We start from the raw sequence: 21,562 nt of genomic DNA on the forward strand, positions 1-21,562 counted from the left end.
AATACGGTTGTGGGCCATGGACTCTCCTCATATAGAAGGAAATTATCTGGTAAGCATAATTTGTGTTTTCCTTCTTAATATGAGGAGAGTCCACTGCTTCATTCCTTACTTGTGGGAAACATATACCCAAGCTCTAGAGGACACAATGATACGGGAGGGTAAAAAAGAGGCGAACCCTATTATGAGGGCACCACAGCCTGCAAAACCTTTCTCCCAAAAGCTGCTTAAGCCGAAAACCCCCCCATCAAATTTGTAAAATTTTGAGAAAGTATGTAAGGAGGACCAGGTAGCCGCCCTACAAATCTGATCCATAGAGGCCTCGTTCTTAAAGGTCCAAGAGGAAGCCACAGCTCTAGTTGAATGAGCCTTAATCCTCTGAGGAGGCTTATGTCCCGCTGTCTCATATGCTAAGCAAATAATGCTCCTCAACCAAAAAGATAAGGAAGTGGAAGAGGCCTTCTGCCCCCTACGCTTCCCAGGATAGACAACAGAGAATTCTTTCGTAGCCTGAAGATAGAACTTAAAGGCCGAAACCACATCCAAATTATGAAGTAACCGCTCCTTCAAAGAAGAAGGATTAGGACACAAGGAAGGAACCACAATCTCCTGATTGACTGATGTTGAGATCTGAAACGACCTTAGGAAGAAAACCTAACCCAGTATGAAGAAATGCCTTATCAGCATGGAATACTAGGTAAGGGAGCTCACATTGCAAGGCAGCAAAAGCCAGTAGAAGAAGAACCTTTCAAGACAATAACTTGATGTCAATTACATGCATAAGCTCAAACAGAGGCCTCTGCAACACTACGAGCAATAGATCTAAACACCGGCCTGATTCTAATCAGAGCCCGAACCAAAGACTGAACATCTGGAAGCTCAGCGAGCCTCTTATTGCAGTAAAACAGACAGGGCCGAAATCTGTCCTTTAAGGGAACTAGCCGAAAACCCCCCCATCAAATTTGTAAAATTTTGAGAAAGTATGTAAGGAGGACCAGGTAGCCGCCCTACAAATCTGATCCATAGAGGCCTCGTTCTTAAAGGTCCAAGAGGAAGCCACAGCTCTAGTTGAATGAGCCTTAATCCTCTGAGGAGGCTTATGTCCCGCTGTCTCATATGCTAAGCAAATAATGCTCCTCAACCAAAAAGATAAGGAAGTGGAAGAGGCCTTCTGCCCCCTACGCTTCCCAGGATAGACAACAGAGAATTCTTTCGTAGCCTGAAGATAGAACTTAAAGGCCGAAACCACATCCAAATTATGAAGTAACCGCTCCTTCAAAGAAGAAGGATTAGGACACAAGGAAGGAACCACAATCTCCTGATTGACTGATGTTGAGATCTGAAACGACCTTAGGAAGAAAACCTAACCCAGTATGAAGAACTGCCTTATCAGCATGGAATACTAGGTAAGGGAGCTCACATTGCAAGGCAGCAAAAGCCAGTAGAAGAAGAACCTTTCAAGACAATAACTTGATGTCAATTACATGCATAAGCTCAAACAGAGGCCTCTGCAACACTACGAGCAATAGATCTAAACACCGGCCTGATTCTAATCAGAGCCCGAACCAAAGACTGAACATCTGGAAGCTCAGCGAGCCTCTTATTGCAGTAAAACAGACAGGGCCGAAATCTGTCCTTTAAGGGAACTAGCAGAAAGGCACTTCTCCAGGTCATCCTGGGGAAAAGAAAGAATCCTGGAAACCCTGACCTTATGCCAGGGGAATCCACGTTCTTCACATCAGAATAAGTAGGTCCTCCACACCTTATGATAGATGCGATGAGTAATTGGCTAACGAGCTTGAATGAGAGGATCAATAACCCTCTCAGAGAAACCCCTCTTGGCAAGGACTAAGCATTCTATCTCCACACAGTCAGCCTCAGAGAATCTAGATTTTGATGAACAATAAGACCCTGTTCCAGCAGATCCCTGCGACAAGGTAACCTCCATGGAGGAGATGATGACATCCCCACCAGGTCCGCGAACCACATCCTTTGCGGCCACAATGGAGCAATTAGAATCACTCATGCTTGCTCCTGCTTGATGTAGGCCACTACACAAGGAAGAAGTGGTAACGGCGGAAAAATGTAGATCAGATGGAACCTCCAAGGCACTGCTAATGCATCTATTAGCTCCGCCTAAGGATCCCTGGGCCGCAACCCATATCTGGGTAGCTTGGAATTGAGCTGAGACGCCATGAGATCTATCTCCAGCGTCCCCCATATGTTGCAAATTTCTGCAAACACCTTGGGATTGAGAGACCATTCTCCCGGATGAAAGGATGGTCTGCTGAGGAAATCCGCTTCCCAGTTGTGCACACCCGGAATGTGGATCGCAGACAGGGCGCAGTTGTGGGCCTCTGCCCATTCCAGAATCCGAGACACTTCCCTCATTGCTAGGGAGTTCCTTGTTCCCCCTTGATGGTTGATAAACTGGGACGAACCCAGAAGAGGCCAAGCCTTCAAAGCGTTGACGATCGCTCGAAGTTCCAAAATGTTGATCGGGAGGAGAGATTCCTCTCGAGTCCACAGGCCCTGTGCCTTCCTGGCACACCAAACAGCTCCCCATCCTGAGAGAGACTTGCGTCCGTAGTCACAATCTCCCAGGATGGTCTTAAAAAGGATGTCCCTTGGGACAGGTGATCTGGACTGAGCCACCAAGAGAGGGATTCTCACAACCGGTTGTCCAGAGAAATCCGTTGAGACAGATCCGAATGATCGCTGTTCCACTGACTTATCACCTCCATACACCAAACCACAGAGGGCCTTAAGGAGGGCAAGACAATTGGAAGTTAGCTTGTAACGTCTCTGGCCTGTAAGGAATATCCTCATGGATATGGAGTCTATTATAGTACCCAGGAACTCCACCCTGGTACTGGGAGTAAGAGAACTCTTCTCTAAGTTTATCTTCCATCCACGAGATCAAAGAAGAGAAGATCTTTCGAATGGTCTTCTGCCAGACAACAGGATGGTGCATGAACCAGAATTTCGTCCAAGTATGGCGCTACTGCTATACCTCTGGTTCTGGGCACTGCAAGCAGAGCCCCTAGAACCTTCATAAAAACCCTTGGAGCAGTAGCTAGACCAAACAGAAGTGCTGGTCAAGAAACGCAAACCTTAAGAAATTGAAGTGGTCCTTGTGTATTGTAACGTGAAGGTACGCATCCTTCAGATATATTGTAGTCATGAACGGTCCTTCCTGAATAAAAGGAAGGATGGACCTTATTGTCTCCATCTTGAACAAGGGGACAGATAGGAATTTGTTCAAGCACTTTAGGTCCACAATCTGGCGAAAAGTTCCCTCCTTCTTCTGGACCACAAAAAGGTTTAAGTAGTACCCCAGACCTCTTTCTGCCAGAGTTATCGGTACAATGACTTCCAGGGAGGAAATATCCCTCAGGCAACCTAGAAAAGACTCTCTTTTCTGGACTTAAAGACAGGTTTGACAAGAGGAATCTGCCCCTGGGTGGATGAGACTTTAAACCTATCCTGTATCCCTGAGCTATGACCTCCAAGACCCAGAGGTCTTGCACGTCCCCAAACCAAGCTTCCAAAAAGAGTGACAGTCTGTCCCCTACATGATCCAGAGCCAGATCGGGGGCTGTCCCTTCATGCCGACTGACTCGGCAGGCTTCTTGTTCTGCTTGGATTTATTCCAGGACTAAGCCGGCATCCAAGTTCCCTTGGATTGCTCAGGCTTTGCGGAGGGCTGCTGACGTTGGGATTTATCCGAACGAAAGGAACGCAAATTAGGACCTTGTCCCTTAGGTTTGTTTTTCTTATCCTGCGGTAAAAAGGCATCTTTGCCTAAAGTAACCGTGGAGATAATGAAGTCCAGGCCTGGACCAAAAAGAATATTTCCCTGAAATGGAAGGGAAAGAAGTCTTGACTTCGAAGTCATGTCCGCAGACCAAGACTTCAGCCAGAGTGCCCTACAGGCTTGAACAGAAAAACCTGAAGCCTTGGCGTGCAGGCGAATAATCTGCATATTTGCATAAAAAAATAAAAGAATTAGCCACCCTTAAGGCCTTGATTATTTCTAGGATCACGCCGAGGGGACCCTCCACCTCAATCAGCTCAGATAAGGAGTCACACCAGTAGGTAGCCGCTTCAGCAACCACCGCAACAGCCACTGCTGGTTGAGACAAGTATCCCGTATGCTTTAACATCTTTCTTAACAGAGTTTCTATCTTCTTATCCATGGGCTCTTTAAACGATTAACTATCCTCAAGCGGGATAGTAGTGCACTTAGCAAGCGTGGAGATAGCGCCATCCACCTTGGAGATGGAGCCCCACAACTCTAGTTGCGAGTCCGGAACCGGGAATCATTTCTTAAAGGAAGAAGGGGAAAATGATGAACCAAGTCTTTCCCATTTATTCTTAATAATGTTCGCATTTTTACAGGAACCGGGAAAGTCTGTGGTAAAACCCTGTACTCGTAGACCTTATTTAACTTACAAATACAAGGTTCCTCAAGAAATTTAGGCTCCGGAACCTCTAAAGTAGCTAAAACTTCCTTTAGCAGAAAGCGTAAATGTTCAATCCTAAATCTAAAGTCTGGTTCCTCTGCTGCTGGAGGCTTAGAGGCAGCAGATTCCGACCAAGAAAGAGCATCCTCTGAAGTATAAGAGGCGTCTTAATCAACTGATAATCTTGTATCAGATAACTCCAATAAGCTAGCAGATGATCCCTGGGAAGGATAGCAATATTTGACCTTTCGCTTGCGCTTAGCAGGGCGAGATAAAGCAATAAAGGCTGCAGACACTGCAGTCTGTAACTGTTCAGTAAAGTCTGGTGGTAAAAGGGCTCCTCCAGATGGAGGATCAGGAGTGCTACGGGAAGCTGCATGTGTAATAAGAGATGACTGTAGGGTGCGCACCTCACGGGACAGAGACTCCTCAGAGGTGGACGGCTCAGTGGTAGTATTGACTTTCCTTGACATGCTTACCTTATCAAGGCATGTGGAACATAATTGAGCAGGTGGGTATACCGTGGCCTCCTCACAATATAGACCGGTATTAAAGTTTGGTAAAGAGGGAGTACCCTCTAACGTATCAGAGTCCTCCATAGATTGTGCTTATAAAACGGACTATAGAAAATAATATAAAATGGCACCTTTATATCCCCAATGGCTGGGGCACTCACCACCTCATATGACCTAGGCCAAACAAAGAAACCGCTTCATCTCCTTAAAACGCACGGTCAGGAACAAGGAAATCAGTGTAACCACACCCGGTCACGTGGTGCGCCATGCAGGACCGCCCCTGCTATAGGAAAAAGCACACCAAGCAGCTTACCCAAAAACTTAAGTAAAACCTGTACATTCCACATCTGCCTGAGCCTCATCTCACACGTCACAGCATAAACATTATAAAACAATTTATGTGATTAATCCCCCCTGTTCAATAATACCCTTACGGAGATATTAACCCTTGATTCCATACAGATAAAAGCCGCAACACTGTGACCCTGTCTTCTTGCGTTATCATATGTGTATAAAAATGAAATGATCTTACCGGAATCTATGCCGTGGAACAGAAACACAGCTCCTGACATGGACTTGAGTGATGGAAGCAGGCAGTGAAACTCGTCAACACTGATTGCTTAGGAGCTGTTAATACGAGCCTGGATGGGTTCGTAGAAAGACTCTCCCTGCATCTCCAGACCCTAACTTTCGTCAATGCTCTCACTGAGAGGCTGACAAAACAACTTAAAACTCCAGTCCCATTCCGAAGGGTAGATACCCTCCATAAAGAACTACTCTATCTTCTGACACTTCTTTGCCAACCTCCTGTGACAAAAGGCAAAGAATGACTGGGATATGAGGGAAGTGGGGGAGGTATTTAAGCCTTTGGATGGGTGTCTTTGCCTCCTCCTGGTGGCCAGGTTCTGAATTCCCACAAGTAAGGAATGAAGCTGTGGACTCTCTTCATATTAAGGAAAAAGTTTTTTACAATAAAAACAAAACCAAATTTTTTAAGGAACATACAAATTAATTTACAATGCAAAGTATCTAGCACCGGCACTCAAGGGGGTTGCATTGATAGGAAAATTTTATCAAAAACTCATGGTAACTTTTCAATGAAGAATACTTCTAAGACATATCAAAGCAACATTATTAAATATGTTTCTTTTTGAGCAGTTTTCCACCCATCAGGTAGGCGTTTTTTTAAAAGAAGACAGAAGGAGGATGTAACTATGGTTGGCAGGTGTTCAGTGTGGTAATGGTGCTCACCTGTCCAACTCCTCTAAGTGAAGCAGAGACGTGGACAGGGGCTCTGTAATAGACCCCTATCATCCATAAAAAATATTGTTGGTTTTCTACTGGGTGAAGTGATCACTGTATCTCACAAAAATCACTTGCATCTTGAGGGACAGTTAGCCCAAGATTCATAAGAGGGACCCCTCCACGTTCAAATGAGCGATCCATGGTCCCTCTATTTGAAAACCAGGGCAACAAAAACTCTGATGCCTTTGTAGGTGGTCATCATTTTCATACAATTTTAACAACAATCTCAAGCATTCTAAAAGGTAAATGGAATCCCGCATTTGATAGGACAAACTCATGACATGGGACATGTGGTTTCTGGTGATTTGTAATATCTAGGACTGAGGCATTGCCTTATTGCTTGTGCTATGAAGTTAAGATACCACACCACAAGCAAGGAGGAAAGCATCCACCTATGGCTTTACACATCACTGAAAACTACAGGTTCCTAGTCATTTACCCCTTAGATAAGAAGAGGACTTCTCAGAGTCCACATGTTCAGCCTCTTACAGCCATGGTCCCTCACAGTAGTTTTCCTTAAGCTGAATGTCATTTGTGAGAACTTTCTTTTAAGCAAACATTCAAGTTTTTCGAATGATCTAATTGGTTGATTTCTAAACTAATCAGGGATACCAAGAGGACTGAAAATTTTAAAATAAGAAATAAATATATTTTAGTTTTTGCACCTTACTGTAATGATTCTAACAAGGACATCAGTAGATATAGATCCATTTGCAAGGACAGACCACACATGCTAGAGAAGTTAACTTTACAGTTAGTGTCAGAGTAGTGATTTACATTATTTGGTAATCTTGCAGTGTGGATAAAAAAGGATTTTTCTTTATTTAAATAGGATTTTTTTTTTTTTTAAATAAAATGCTTTTTGAGGAAAAATATATCTAAAGATAGTTTATATTTAAGATACATTGTAATCTAAAGGTTATTTGTCCCAAAATAAATATTAGTTTGTAAATTATATAGCAAGATGCAGTATAATAATGGTTGCAATGTTTTGGGTCTTTTTTTAGTAAATTTATTTCATTAATCCATTCACAATGTTATGCCCTCCAATACATTTCTGTAAGATTATTTTGGGCAATTTCTCAATCTTGAAGATTTTATCACATAATATTGGTTTTGTAGTTCTCAAAACTGTGAATGTGTCTGCAGCAATAACATGCCCCTTCTTCACAGCAAAAATGTTATAAAATAAATAAACATACAGAGTTGAGAATTAGAACTTAAAGGGACATATTCATGAAAGAAAAACTTTAGGGTTTCAGATAGAGCATACCATTTTCATATTTACTTCTATCAAATTTGCTTCATTTTCTTGGAATTCTTTGTACGAGAGCAATGCTCTACTGGAGTCTAGCTGACTACATTTGGTGATACAGTGACAAGCAGCTAGCTCACAGTAGTGCACTGCTTCTGAGTCTACATATGCAGGCTTTTCAACAAAGGATACCAAAGGAACAAAGCAAACTCGATAAGAGAAATAAATTGGCAAATAGCTTAAAAAAAAAAAAAAAAATGATTGTTCTTTCTGATTCATGAAAGTTTAATTTTGACTTTACTGTCCCTTTAATGTCATTGCTCCCCTGTCAATATATGTACAAAGTATCAACCCATACTATGTTTTAAGAAGATCAATGAATAGAAGATTGTTTGGAGTGGATTAGATTTGAACAAGGACCTTTCAAAAAGTACAGTTGAAAAGTTGATCAAATATGAATGATTTACCTATTAAACTGGAAATAGTTCAAATAATAATTTCATTCATTTCAATAAACTATCGATGCATATAGCAAAATCAGTAATGGTCTAATAGAACAGGGAAAATTATTTGAAAAATTATTCTAAAAATGAAAACCATGATTTAAATTGATTTAAATAAAAAAATCGGTGTTACGGACTAGCGATTTAAATTGTGATTTCAATCATGAGTTAAATCAATTCCACCCTGTAGTCTGGTGACTTACACTCTTAATTTGGATGGTAAACTCCTTGGGATCGGGAGAAGGTCGGACCTGTGAGAAGTGGGCAGGGCTCTTCTCCTCTGGATCTGGTGATAGGCTATCAGGGCTGTCACTAAGAGTATCTGAAATCCGCCGAGGTGATGCCCATTTACCAGTTAGCACAGCATTGCAAACTTGTTCTATTCGACAGATAAGAACTCGATCCTTTAAATAAAAAATTATAGATCTTACTATAATCCAAATAATGATAATAATAATAATGATAATATTAATCAATAATAACAACAACATTAACAAATTATCTGAAGCATTTTCACCCACATCTTTTATGCAAAACAGTGTTTTCTCTGTCAGACAGAGGGCAACAGGAAAAGCAAGGGAATATGTTTGTTGATTTTTCAATTCCAAAAATCTCTTACCTATAATATAACTAAATAATATTCCTTCTTTAGCCTCTGGCCAGCAGCAACAGGTACCTCATAATTTGCTTCCTTGTCATAAACTAGGCTTTCCCTGTGGCTCCCTTAAACCAAATTAATCCAATAATTCAGAGATTGCAAAAGGGAGATTCACTGTCAAAACTGGCACTGCCCCCAAAACAGGACTGATTAAATGATGCATAAAATAAGGAAAATCTCAAAGGACATGACAAAAAAAACAAGGAAACAGCTGCTGCTGGCCACATAATCTTCAGCCAAACTATAAGTAAGAAATTTAGGAGGTTATTTAATATTTTTTAATTCTCTTTTTTTTTGGGGGGGGGGTGCGCAGGGAGAAAATGTTTTGACTTTCAAAGGATGTTTGACTTAAGCAGAGATTTACCTGTGGGTGGAGATCATGTAGAAGGTTTAAATCCACCCAGTCATCAGAAGCCCTATGGTGTTTTGAAGCTCAGAAAAGGTCTGAGCTGGGAGTGGGGGAAAGGACTAATGGAACTAATGACTTTAGTCACTATGGACTAAATGGGATGTAATAATGACAATCTTTCTGAAACACCCATGTGAGGGAAAGGAAAAGGGGAATGGGAAGCACAAAGGTGAAATCTGATAGCCTAGTGACATTTTTTTGGTTAAGGCCAGTGCCAAGAGACCCATTGACGGGCTATTGGGTAGAAGAGATGAACTGAGAAATATAATGGGAGTAAAGCTTTACCCGACTTTTAGCGGGTTAGAATATTATTTACATGAAGCACAGCTGACTTGCTTGGGTTCCACTACACTAATCACACAGGTTACAGATTATGCATCCTTTGTTTTGACTCATGTTAATGGAGAGAAAGTCGGTGAGGCCAGATAATAGTGAAGGAACGTACAATTTATGTATGCCAACTGTATGTGAAGCAAAAGCCACACTTAAAATGAGACATTTAGGTCATAGAATAACAATCCTACTGAGACAATGAAGGCTGAAAACTGTAATTATATCCTAGGCACTGAGAAGATTGACTATTAATGTTACATTGCATTCTATGTAAATGAAAAAACAAAGAGAGAGGCCCAGCATGTTTAAGACTCGTATGTAGGACAGCTTAATGCATGGCAGAACCATTCAAGTTCAAGGTCGTGGGACAGAAATGGTCCTTGAGAAAGAGGACAGGGTGGGAGGAGTACCAATTCAAATGTCTGATGCTATTGCATTTCTGTAAGTGGTGCCTTGATTTTAACCCTTTCATAATGATTGTCCTGCTTAATGTGATGCAAGAATGATATTGAGATAAGTAATATGTTAAACATAGTTACAAAACAAATTATTCTTATCTGATAAATTTCTTTCTTTGCGGTGAGAGACCACGATTCATTACTGTTGTGAAATTATCTCCTGGCCACTAGGAGGAGGTAAAGCCACCCTACACCAAGATCTTTAATATCCCTCCTACTTCCCAGACCCTCCCAGTACTTCATATAGCCAATTATAGAAGGAAGAATTAAAATAGATAGTAGGGTAGAGAGGTGCAAACTAGAACTGCCGCCACTAAGGAAAATTGGGAGGGTTTGTGGACTCTCACTGCCAAGAAAGAAAGGAATTTATCAGATAACAATAAAACATAATTTATGTAAGAACTTACCTGATGAATTCATTTATTTCATATTGGCAAAAGTCCATGAGCTAGTGACGTATGGGATATACAATCCTACCAGGAGGGTAAAAGTTTCCCAAACCTCAAAATGCCTATAAATACACCCCCTCACCACAATTCAGTTTAACGAATAGCCAAGTAGTGGGGTAATAGAAAAAGGAGTAAAACAACATACAAAAAAGAGGAACTGGAAATAGGATTGTGCTTTTAGACAAAAATCATAACCACCATAAAAAGGGTGGGCCTCATTGTCAGGGTGCCAGGAATCAGACTGAGACGAGAAGTGCAAAAATAATCACACCTTTATTAATAGCAAAAAATAATAAAAAGTCCACAAGTCAAATAACAAGCCAGGAGTCAAAACCAGAGCTGGTAGTCAGACGAGCCGAGTCAGGAGCCAAAGCGAATAGTCAGACGAGCCGGAATCAGGAACAAGGAAAACAGCAGAGTCAGGAACAAGCCAGGGATCAGGAACCAGGAAGGACGTCAGGCAGCCAGGTAATACACAGGAACTCTCACAAACAGGTCTAAGACAACGCAAAGGCAAAGCATTCTGAACAGAGGCCATTTAAATAATAAGTGATGACATCACAATTCTGAGACTGCATCCTGTCTCACATGGATGATGCACACCAGTCTGGCCATAAAAGGAAGTGCAGGAAATGAGCAGCACCCCCCACAATGCACCATAGTCAGGAAAAGAGGTGAGTAAAATGGCTGCCAGCAGCACATGGCAAACAGGGAAAAAACCCTGAAACACTCATGGACTCTTGCCAATATGAAATAAATTAATTTACCAGGTAAGTTCTTACATAAATTTAGTTTTTTCATGTAATTGGCAAGAGTTCATAAGCTAGTGACATATGGGATAGAAATACCCAAGATGTGGGGGACCACAGAAGAGCCACTAGAAAGGGAGGAATACAATAAAAACAACTATTTCCGCTGAAAAAAATTGAATCCACAAAAAAAAAATAAGTCTCTCATAAATTTCAAGAAAAAAACTTAAATCATAAGCAGAAGAATCAAACTGAAACAGCTGCCTGAAGAACTTTTCTACCAAAGACTGCTTCAGAAGAAGGAAATACATCAAACTGGTAACATTTAGTAAATGTATGCAAAGAAGACCAAGTTGCTGCTTTGCAAATCTGATCAACCGAAGCTTCATTCTTAAAAGCTCAAGAAGTGGCGACTGATCTAGTAGAATGAGCTGTAATTCTCTGAGGTGGAGACTATCCTCCTCCAAATAAGCCTTGTGAATCAAAAGCTTTAACCAAGATGCCAAAGAAATGGAAGAGGCTTTCTGACCTTTCCTAGGACCAGAAAAAAACAACAAATAAATAGACTACAAGTCTTCCTGAAATCTTTAGTAGCTTCGACATTACATTCTTTGGATGTTGTAAGAGCTTTGAAATATTAAGATCTTTCAAGAGTATTCTTAGGATTAGGACACAAGGAAGGAACAACAATTTCCCTACTAATGTTGTTAGAATTCACAACTTTAGGAAGAAATGTAAACCAAGTCCGCAAAACAGACTTATCCTGATGGAAAATCAGAAAAGGAGACTCACGAGAGCAGAAAATTCGGAAACTCTTCTAGCTGAAGAGATAGCCAAAAGAAACAACACCTTCCAAGAAAGTAGTTTAATATCTAAAGAATGCATAGGCTCAAAAGGAGGAGCTTGCAAAGTCTTCAAAACCAAATTAAGTAAGACTCCAAGGAGGAGAGATTGATTTAACAACAGGCTTGATACGAACCAAAGCATGAACAAAACAGTGAATATCAGGAAGTTTAGCAATCTTTCTATGAAATAAAACAGAAAGAGCAGAGCTTTATCCCTTCTAAGTACTTGCAGACAAACCTTTATCCAAACCATCCTGAAGAATCTGTAAAATTCTAGGAATCCTAAAAGAATGCCAAGAGAATTTATGAGAAACACACCATGAAATATAGGTTTTCCAAACCCGATAATAAATCTTCCTTGAAACAGACTTACGAGCCTGTAGCATAGTATTAATCACAGAGTCAGAGAAACCTCTATGACTAAGTACTAAGCGTTTAATTTACATACCTTCAAATTTAGCGATTTGAGATCCTGATAAAAAAACAGCCCTTGAGACAGAAGGTCTGGCCTTAAAGGAAGTGGCCAAGGTTGGCAACTGGACATCCGGACAAGATCCGCATACCAAAATCTGAGGCCATGCTGGTGCTATCAGAAACACATGCAATTGTTCCAATATGATCTTGGAGATCACCCTTGGAAGAACTAGAGGTGGAAAAATGTAAGCAGGTTGGTAAAACCAAGGAACTGCTAACACAGCCACCATCTCTGCATGAGGATCCCTGGACCTGGAAAGGTACCAGGGAAGCTTCTTGTTTAGATGGGAAGCCATCAGATCTATTTCAGGGAGACCCCACATCAGAACAATCTGACAAAATACATCTGGATGGAGAGACCACTCCCCTGGGATGTAAAGACTGACTACTTAGATAATCCACCTCCCAATTGCCTACACCTGGGATATGTATCACAGAAATTAGACAGGATTTGGATTCCGCCCAAGAAAGTATTCAAGATACTTCTTTCATTGCTAAAGGACTGGGAGTCCCCCCTTGATGATTGAAATATGCCACAGTTGTGATATTGTCCGTCTGAAAACAAATTCATGATTCTCTCCTTAATAGAGGCCAAGGCTGAAGAGCCCTGAAAATAGCACAGAGTTCTAAAATATTAATTGGAATCCTCAAGAGGCGAGGTTACCAAACTCCTTGTGCTGTCAGAGAACCCTAGACAGCTCCCCAACCTGAGACTTGCATCTGTTGAAATCACAGTCCAGGAAGGACGAACAAAAGAGGCCCCATGAAGAATCCGATGATGGTCCAACCACTAGGACAGAGAGAGTTGAATGTTGGGATTTAAGTATATCAACTGTGATATCCGAGTATAATCCCTGCACCATTGATTCAGCATGCAAATCTGCAGAGGTCTCATATGAAAACGAGCAAAGGGGATCGCGTCCGATGCTGCAGTCATGAGACCTAAAACTTCCATGCACATAGTCCCTGAAGGGAATGATCGAGACTGAAGGTTTCAACAGGCAGAAACCAATTTCATTTGTCTCTTGTCTGTTAAGGACAGAGTCATGGACACTGAATCCATTTGGAAACCTAAAAAGGTGACTTGTCTGCGGAATCAAGGAACTCTTTGGTAAACTGATCCTCCAACAATGTCTTTGAAGAAATAACACAAGTTGATTTGTGTGAGATTCTGCTAAATGAAAAGATTGAGCCAGTAACAAGATATCGTCCAAATAAGGAAACACTGCAATACCCTGCTCTTCGATTACAGATAGAAGGGCACAAGAACCTTCGAAAAGATTCTTGGAGCTGTTGCTAGGCCAAATGGAAGAGCAACAAAATGGTAATGCTTGTCTAGAAAAGAAAATCTCAAAAACCGATAATGGTCTGGATGAATCCGAATGTGAAGATACGCATCCTGTAACTCTATTGTGGACATGTAATGACCTTGCTGAACAAAAGGCAGAATAGTCCTTATAGTCGCCATCTTGAAAGTTGGGATCCTTACAAAACAATTCAAAAACTTCAGATCCAGAACTGGTCTGAAAGAATTTTCCTTCTTCGGGACAATGAATAGATTTGAATAAAAACCCAGACCCTGTTCCAGAAGTGGAACTGGTACAATTACCCTTGAAAGCTCTAGATCTGAAACACTTCAGAAAGGCCTAAGCTTTCACAGGATTTGTTGGGACGTGAGAGAGAAAAAAAATCTTCTCACAGAAGGTCTTATTCTGAAACCCTTTTGATATCCCTGAGAGACAATATTATGAATCCAATGATTCTGAAAGGAACCTGCCCAAACGTCTTGAAATAACTTCAATCTGCCCCCCACCAGCAGAACTGGATTGAGGGCAGCACCTTCATGGAGTCTTGGGGGCTGGCTTTGGTTTCTTATAAGGCTTGGATTTATTCCAACTCGAGGACAGCTTCCAATTGGTCCTTAGGGGAAAGGAGTGTTTTTCTGTTCTCTATTCTGACGAAAGGAACAAAACCGATTAGAAGCTTTAGATTTGCCCTTAGACTTTATCTTGAGGCAAAAAAAACTCCCTTCCCCCCAGTAATAGTGGAAATAATAGAATCCAACTAGGAACCAAACAAATTATTACCCTGGAATGATGGAGATAGTAACCTAGATTTAGATACCATGTCAGCATTATTTGAGCCATAAAGCTCTTATAGCTAAAATAGCCAAAGACATAGCAGTTTCAGGAATGGGGAAAAATGCAAATGCAAAAATTGGCAAAAAAAAGCAAATAGCATAGTCCTCTGAGCATAAAGAAGGCAAGAAGCATATAGGAAGTGAGGTAAAATAAAACTAAATTTTTTTTGGCCAACTATGACGCAAAAAGAAGTTGAGAAATTTTTTGGCGCCAACAAATAACCGGAAATGACGCAACTCACGTCATAACAAACACAATTTCGCGCCAAACAACCTAGCGTCAACCAAGACGCAGGAAATGACGAACTTGCGTTATTACAGACGCAAATTCGTGCCAAAAAATGATTGCGCCAGGAATGACGCAATAAATAACAGCATTTTGCGCCCTCGAAATTTGCCCGCGTTTTTTAAAGAAAAAACAAGTCAAATGAAAAAAAACATATCAGATATATTGTACTTGGAATTAATCAAAAAAACTCTTCAGCAAGAAGATAGAAAAAAACATTCCTTTTTTGAAAGTTGAATCACTATAAGAATGGACTAAAAGTCAATTGTTCATTTAAACCTTTCGGGGCCATGGTTTGGAGCCTGAAGATCCATTTAGTTTCTTCTTTAAGCAAAGTTGTTTCAGTATTTCCTCCCCTAATACCTGGTCTTATCCTTTGTAGGATCCAGCATTTAAGGACAGGTTTTCCTTCATGTTTTTCCAAAAAATGTATTGCAACCAACGTAATTTTATTTTCTCTTTCCAGATCACTTTTAGCATTGCGAATGTTACCCAGGTGCTCCCCGAGTCTCGTTCTCAAGTAGACATTCCTACATACTTTTTTCCACATATACAATCAATACAGTAAATGATATTTTTAGTTCTACAATTGTAGAAATCATTCATATATATAATCCCTTTTGGGAAAATTTCCATCCGTCTCACTGTACGTATGTATGGGCAGAACTTGCATGTTCCACATGGATAAGTGCCTTTAAGGTTGTCTTTACTTTTACTCTGACTTTTGACAAAATGACTCTTGACAATTTTGTCCCTGATGGTTGGGGCTCTTCTCCAGGAAACCTGCACTCTGTCCCCAATTCATTTAGTTAGATCCTCATCCGTATGTAGTATGTGTATGTGCTGGTTAAGGATTTGGGAAATTTCTCTGTGAGTCTCATTAAATGTGCTCACAAATCTCACCTTTTGGTCACTCTTATCCTTTATTTTCGGCACCAAAAGGTCAGTTCTTGCAATATGTAGTGCTCTGTGATAAGCCCTCTTAAGCATTGAGTTCGGGTAGCCTCGCTCTTTTAATCTTGACTTTAGATCCTTTGCTTGTTCCTTGAATTTAGATATTTCCGAGCAATTGCGTCGTAAGTGCAAAAATTCTCCATAAGGTATAGCTTTCTTAGTAGAATCATGATGTGCACTTTCAAATCTGAGAATTGAGTTGGTGGCTGTCTCTTTTCTGTGCAAGTCCGTTTGGACTTTATTAAACATATCTCGAGAGATACTCAGATCTAAGAAAGTCACCCTATCCTAATTGATCGCATATGTTAGTTTCAAATTCAAGTCATTGGTGTTTAATTCACTTATTAATGTTTTGAAGATGTTGATGTCCCCTCTCCATATTATAAAGACATCATCAATGTACCTCAGCCACAGTAAGATATATTCATTGTATCTCCAAAAACAGTTTCTCGTTCCCACAACCCTAAGTATAGGTTGGCATATGTGGGGGCATACGCCGTGCCCATCACCGTGCCTCTAATTTGAAGGTAGAATTTATCGTTAAAAACGAAATAGTTGTGGCTGAGGACAAATTTGAGTAGGCATAAGATGAAATGGTTTTTGTCAATACTGTCAGATCCCTCCATTTTGAGGAAATATTCAATTGCAAGACATCCCTAATTATGGTCGATTGATGTGTAGAGGGATTCAACATCGCATGTAGCGAAGAAAGTACTCTCATCCAAAGTTATGCCCTCAATTTTACGCAAAACATCCATAGTGTCTCTGACATACGATGGCAATGTTAGGACAATATCTCTGAGTCGAAAATCAATATATCTCGAGGCTTGTTCGCTCAAACTCCCTATACCGGAGACAATTGGTCTCCCTGGTGGTATTTGTTTGTTTTTATGGATCTTTGGGAGGAGATATAATGTCGCTGTTTTTGGTTTGCTAATAGGCAGATACTTATATTCTTTACTGTTGATTAAACATTCTCTTTTTGCACTTTCAATTATGTTTTTGTATTTTGAGAGGAAATCATCTGTTGGATCTCCAAAAAGGTGTTTATAGCATTGAGTATCCCCTAGTTGTCTCATGGCCTCAATTACGTACATATCCTTTGGCCACAGGACTATATTTCCGCCCTTGTCAGACGGTTTGATGACCACATCTTGCCATGATTGAATATCTTTCAAAGACCATTGTTCTTTTTTACTCAAATTTGAGAAATTCTTAGCATTAAGTTCCAGAATGTCTCTGCTTACAACTTTTAGGTAGGTGTCAATTTGGGGGAATTGTGACACTACTGGCATAAATGTCGATTTCGTTTTTATCTTGGTCAACCAATCATTAGGTTGATTGGGTGTGTCTTCATTTTCTTCAAGGAGTCATACTAAATTATGTATGGTTATCTCATCTAGATCTTCATCATCGCATTTAGTATACATCTTATTCAAAACTAACTTTCTAATAAAGAGGTGTAGATCTTTGATGATCTCAAAATGGTTCAAGGTGTTTGTTGGAGAAAAGGACAAACCTCTACTTAGTACATCTATATGATCAATAGAAAGCACTTTACTTGTAAGGTTAACAATTTGGATGTTATTTGGTTTCACCATCGTGGTCTTTTCCCCCAATCCTCTCGACTCCCCCCATTGTTCTTGTACCCCCATCTGGTTCTGAGGCTGCGATCTTGGTTGCCCACCTCTCCTTTGTCTTTTGTTTTTGTTTTTTTGGACTCCTCATTTTTTGAGAGGATCGCTTGTCTCTCACTAGCATTTTGTACAAGTAGAGTTCTATTAGGGAGGGCTTCTTTGCTATCCTCTGCGGCAGAGGATTCACATTCTGAGGACGCTACATCTTCTCTATTTGTATTTGACAGGAGATAATTCCTCCTCTTGACAAAGCAGTTGGCGAAACGCGCATCAGGTGTTCGCACTGCTTCTTTTGTGATATTTGTATAATAGATAAACTTATGGGTAGAATTTAAAATCTGTTGGCCTTTATAGGCTTCCGCTTTTTTGTTAAAACTGATAGAAAAACCAGGGGTACTCCGCATATAATAGTCAAAACTGTAGTGGTTTGGCCAAAAACAGCAGTGTTACATGCTCTATGCACTGCTGTACTTAGCATATAATAGTAAAAACTTTAGTGGTTTGGCTAAAAAATAGAGTGTTACGTGCTCTATGCACTGCTGTACTTAGCATATAATAGTAAAAACTTTAGTGATTTGGCCAAAAAATAGCAGTGTTACATGCGCTATGCACTGCTGTATGTCGCTAGTGAATATAGTTATGGCTAAAAACCACATTATTTAAGCAAATATAAATCTTGTACCTGGGATCATCTGTATTTAACAATAAGTGTATGAACCCGGTGGCACTATCATAGTAGTGTAAACTAGTGTCTTGTTAATAGAGTTGCCATTTTTTGGCTAAAGTACTGTTAAAACGTTATCAGTGCTGAATAATATGTTGATACTAGAATCCATATTATTCTGATATAAATCCTGTTGCACACCGGGGATACTCTATACATAATTGTGAATTATATAATTCTTAACTGTGGGAAATACTACTCCCATCTTTTTTTCACAAAAGAAGTCAGTTCAGAATCACTTCAATCACAGTGTAGTTTCCTTCTGGGACTAACCCTTTTTAACTGGATATACCTATCTTTACATATTTTGTCTACTCTGTATTACATGTAGCTCTAGACATAAGAGGTTTAGTGGTGTCCCCTTATTTAGGTGTCAAACTGAAATTACCCTAATAAAGATTTGTTATAAATGTACTGAGACACATGGTGTTTTCACACAAATCACTTTAACACTATATCATGATTGTATAAGGGAAAAATACACTTACTATTAATGGTCATCCTCATACTTTTCAGCTACATTTATACTCTAATTTTAAGGACTATCTCCTTGTTTTTATTTTTAGTTTGTGAATAATAAAAGTTATATTTTAATCATTACCCTTCATGCTAACTTATGATATGGTAATTTAGGCTCTCAAAAAAAGAGTGCCATATGATACCTCTGTTCCTCAATTTAATATTTATTGCAAAGGGAAATATACATAGACCTGACTCATGGCAAATATAAGTAAAATACATATATTTAAAACTTCATACATAAAGCTCCAAACCATAGCTGAGAGTGTCTTAAAAAATGATACATACTTAATGAAAGACACTCATCCACATATAGCAGATAGCCAAACCAGTACTGAAAGCTATCAGAAGAAGTAATTGTATATAAGAGTATATCGTCAATCTGAAAAGGGAGGTAGGAGATGAATCCCTACGACCGATAACAGAGAACCCTTGAAAAGATTTCCCGCGAGGGAAACCATAAAATCAAATAGGCGATACTCTCTTCACATCCACTAAACAAGACGAACTTCCCTGAAGTAAACAGTCACTGTGACCTAAAATAATAATAAAGTGTAACAGCCCGAGTGTTTACAAATGTCCATAGACATCAACACAATGTGTATGTGTGAATATCCCAGGAGAGCACATGTAAACAGCACAGAAAGAAACGTGCGAGTATAAGAATCCTCAAGCTGGAACTTTCACACAAAGCGGCAATGAAAATCTACCATCACACTCACCCCACCAAACGCCTGGTGCCACCTTGGATTTAAGCAGATCCAAAAGCAACAGCATCCGATTATGAGGCTCAATCATCTGGGTGAACCGCAGCTCCGGTGCGGAATTATTCACTAGACGAGCTTCCTTCTGTTGTGGATACTGCCTGCGTGTCGTCGAGTGTGGCGTCTGACTTACGGAAGGAAGGGCCTTTTACTCATGTGTTACCAACCAGACCTATGAGACTAATGGCTGCATAAAATGCTCCACTCATTATGTGATCTATCTTATTGAATGCACTGACCATCATCTTCAATACATTGGTATGACAACTAGAGATGTACACAAATACGTGAACATCCGGGTTACATTAAGAATGAGAAAACATGTTTGGAATTATCTAGACATTTTATTGAAGTACACAGAGGAGATGTCAGGTCATTCAATTGGCGAGCAGTTGAAGCCAATAGGAAACCTCATCAACCATTGGTGTTGAAATAAATATATCATCTTTTAGTATTAGACATTTGACTACTCTATTTGATCATGGTATCTAGTTTAGCCACTATATGTGTGATGGGGAACACTAGGGTAACAAATGTTATCTGCTCCCTTGTTAATAAAAGTGGTATTCAACAATATGAGTGCAACTGATATTTTAAGTCAGATGTGCATGTATTTTTTGTTGCTCATTGGACCTATGTAGTCCTATACACTATTATATATAACATGCAGATTTTATGAATTAGATTTATGGTATATGTGTTTAAACTATCTATCATTTTGTTTTGTGACTCTTTGCTCACAGTGTTTATTGATTTTCATTGTCATGTTACTTGGAATAAATTCTTTAACTCAATAATGGAACATACTATTATCAACAATGGCTAGCTTTTTTAACATTTTGTTAAGACTATTTTGCTGCCAACTAGTTATCTCCATTTTTTTAGTTGTTTTCTTCCTATATATACATACATATATTTATAATTTATATAATATGCTTTGTTTATGGAACATTAAAACAGGTATGAGCTAGGTCATATAGCACACATTATTGAAATTGAGATGTTTTGAATGTATTCTATAATACCATTCTGATTAACCCCTTAACGACTGAGGACGTGCAGGGTACGTCCTCAGAAAAAAGGCAGTTAATTGCCTGAGAACGTACCCTGCACGTCCTCAGTGTGGAAAGCAGCTGGAAGCGATCCTGATCACTTCCAGCTGTTTTCCGGTTATTGCAGGATGCCTCGATATTGAGGCATCCTGCAATAAGATTTTTTACCCCTCCGGTGCAGAGAGAGCCACTCTGTGGCCCTCTCTGCACCGGACATCGATGGCCGCATTCGTTGGTGGGTGGGAGCTGAAGTGGGAGGTGGGTGGGCGGCCATCGATGGCTTCTTGGTAAAAGAGGGGGGCGGGATCGGGGGCGGTATTGCCGGGGGCGCGCACTGGCGCGCGCACGGGGGGTGGAGGGCGGGCGCGTGCACGGGGAGGGAGCGGGTGGGAACCACTTACACTACAGAAAGGGTTTTTTTATTATGGGGAGAAAGGAGGGATAAAATCCCTGAATAAAGTAATCTAAGGGATCTGGGAGGGGGTGGGGGAAGCTACACTGCAGAAAAAACAAAAATAAAAAAAAATAGACATTTTTACATGCAAACTGGGTACTGGCAGACAGCTGCCAGTACCCAAGATGGACCCCAATAAGGCAGAGGGGGAGGGTTAGAGAGCTGTATTGGGGGGGATCAGGGAGGTTGGGGGCTAAGGGGGGAATCTTACACAGCAGCATATGTAAATATGCTATATATAAAAAAAGGATACCTTTTATTTTAGTACTGGCAGACTTTCTGCCAGTACTTAAGATGGCGGGGACAATTTTTGGGGTGGGGGAGGAAAGAGAGCTCTTTGGGAGGGATCAGGGGGTCTGATGTGTCAGGTGGGAAGCTGATCTCTACACTAAAGCTAAAATTAACCCTGCAAACTCCATACAAGCTACCTAATTAACCCCTTCATTGCTGGGCATAATTCACGTGTTGTGCGCAGTGGCATTTAGCGGCCTTCTAATTACCAAAAAGCAACACCAAATCCATATATGTCTGCTATTTTTGAACAAAGGAGACCCCAGAGAAGCATTTACAACCATTTGTGCCATAATTGCACAAAATGTTTGTAAATGATTTCAGT

The 21,562-nt window shown here is 40.3% G+C and overlaps 1 protein-coding gene across 3 annotated transcripts in view; it reads right to left on the reverse strand.

Annotated features, from left to right (window-relative positions):
- Window positions 1–21,562, reverse strand: part of CHD8 (chromodomain helicase DNA binding protein 8) — a 279,870-nt gene that overhangs the window by 108,656 nt on the left and 149,652 nt on the right. For all 3 annotated transcript variants that reach the window (XM_053702279.1, XM_053702277.1, XM_053702278.1), the window contains exon 33: window positions 8,245–8,445. In XM_053702279.1, the coding sequence (XP_053558254.1) occupies window positions 8,245–8,445 (201 nt within the window). The remainder of the gene's footprint in view (window positions 1–8,244; window positions 8,446–21,562) is intronic.

This window comes from Bombina bombina, chromosome 2 (assembly GCF_027579735.1).
Source record: "Bombina bombina isolate aBomBom1 chromosome 2, aBomBom1.pri, whole genome shotgun sequence".
NCBI lineage: Eukaryota > Metazoa > Chordata > Amphibia > Anura > Bombinatoridae > Bombina > Bombina bombina.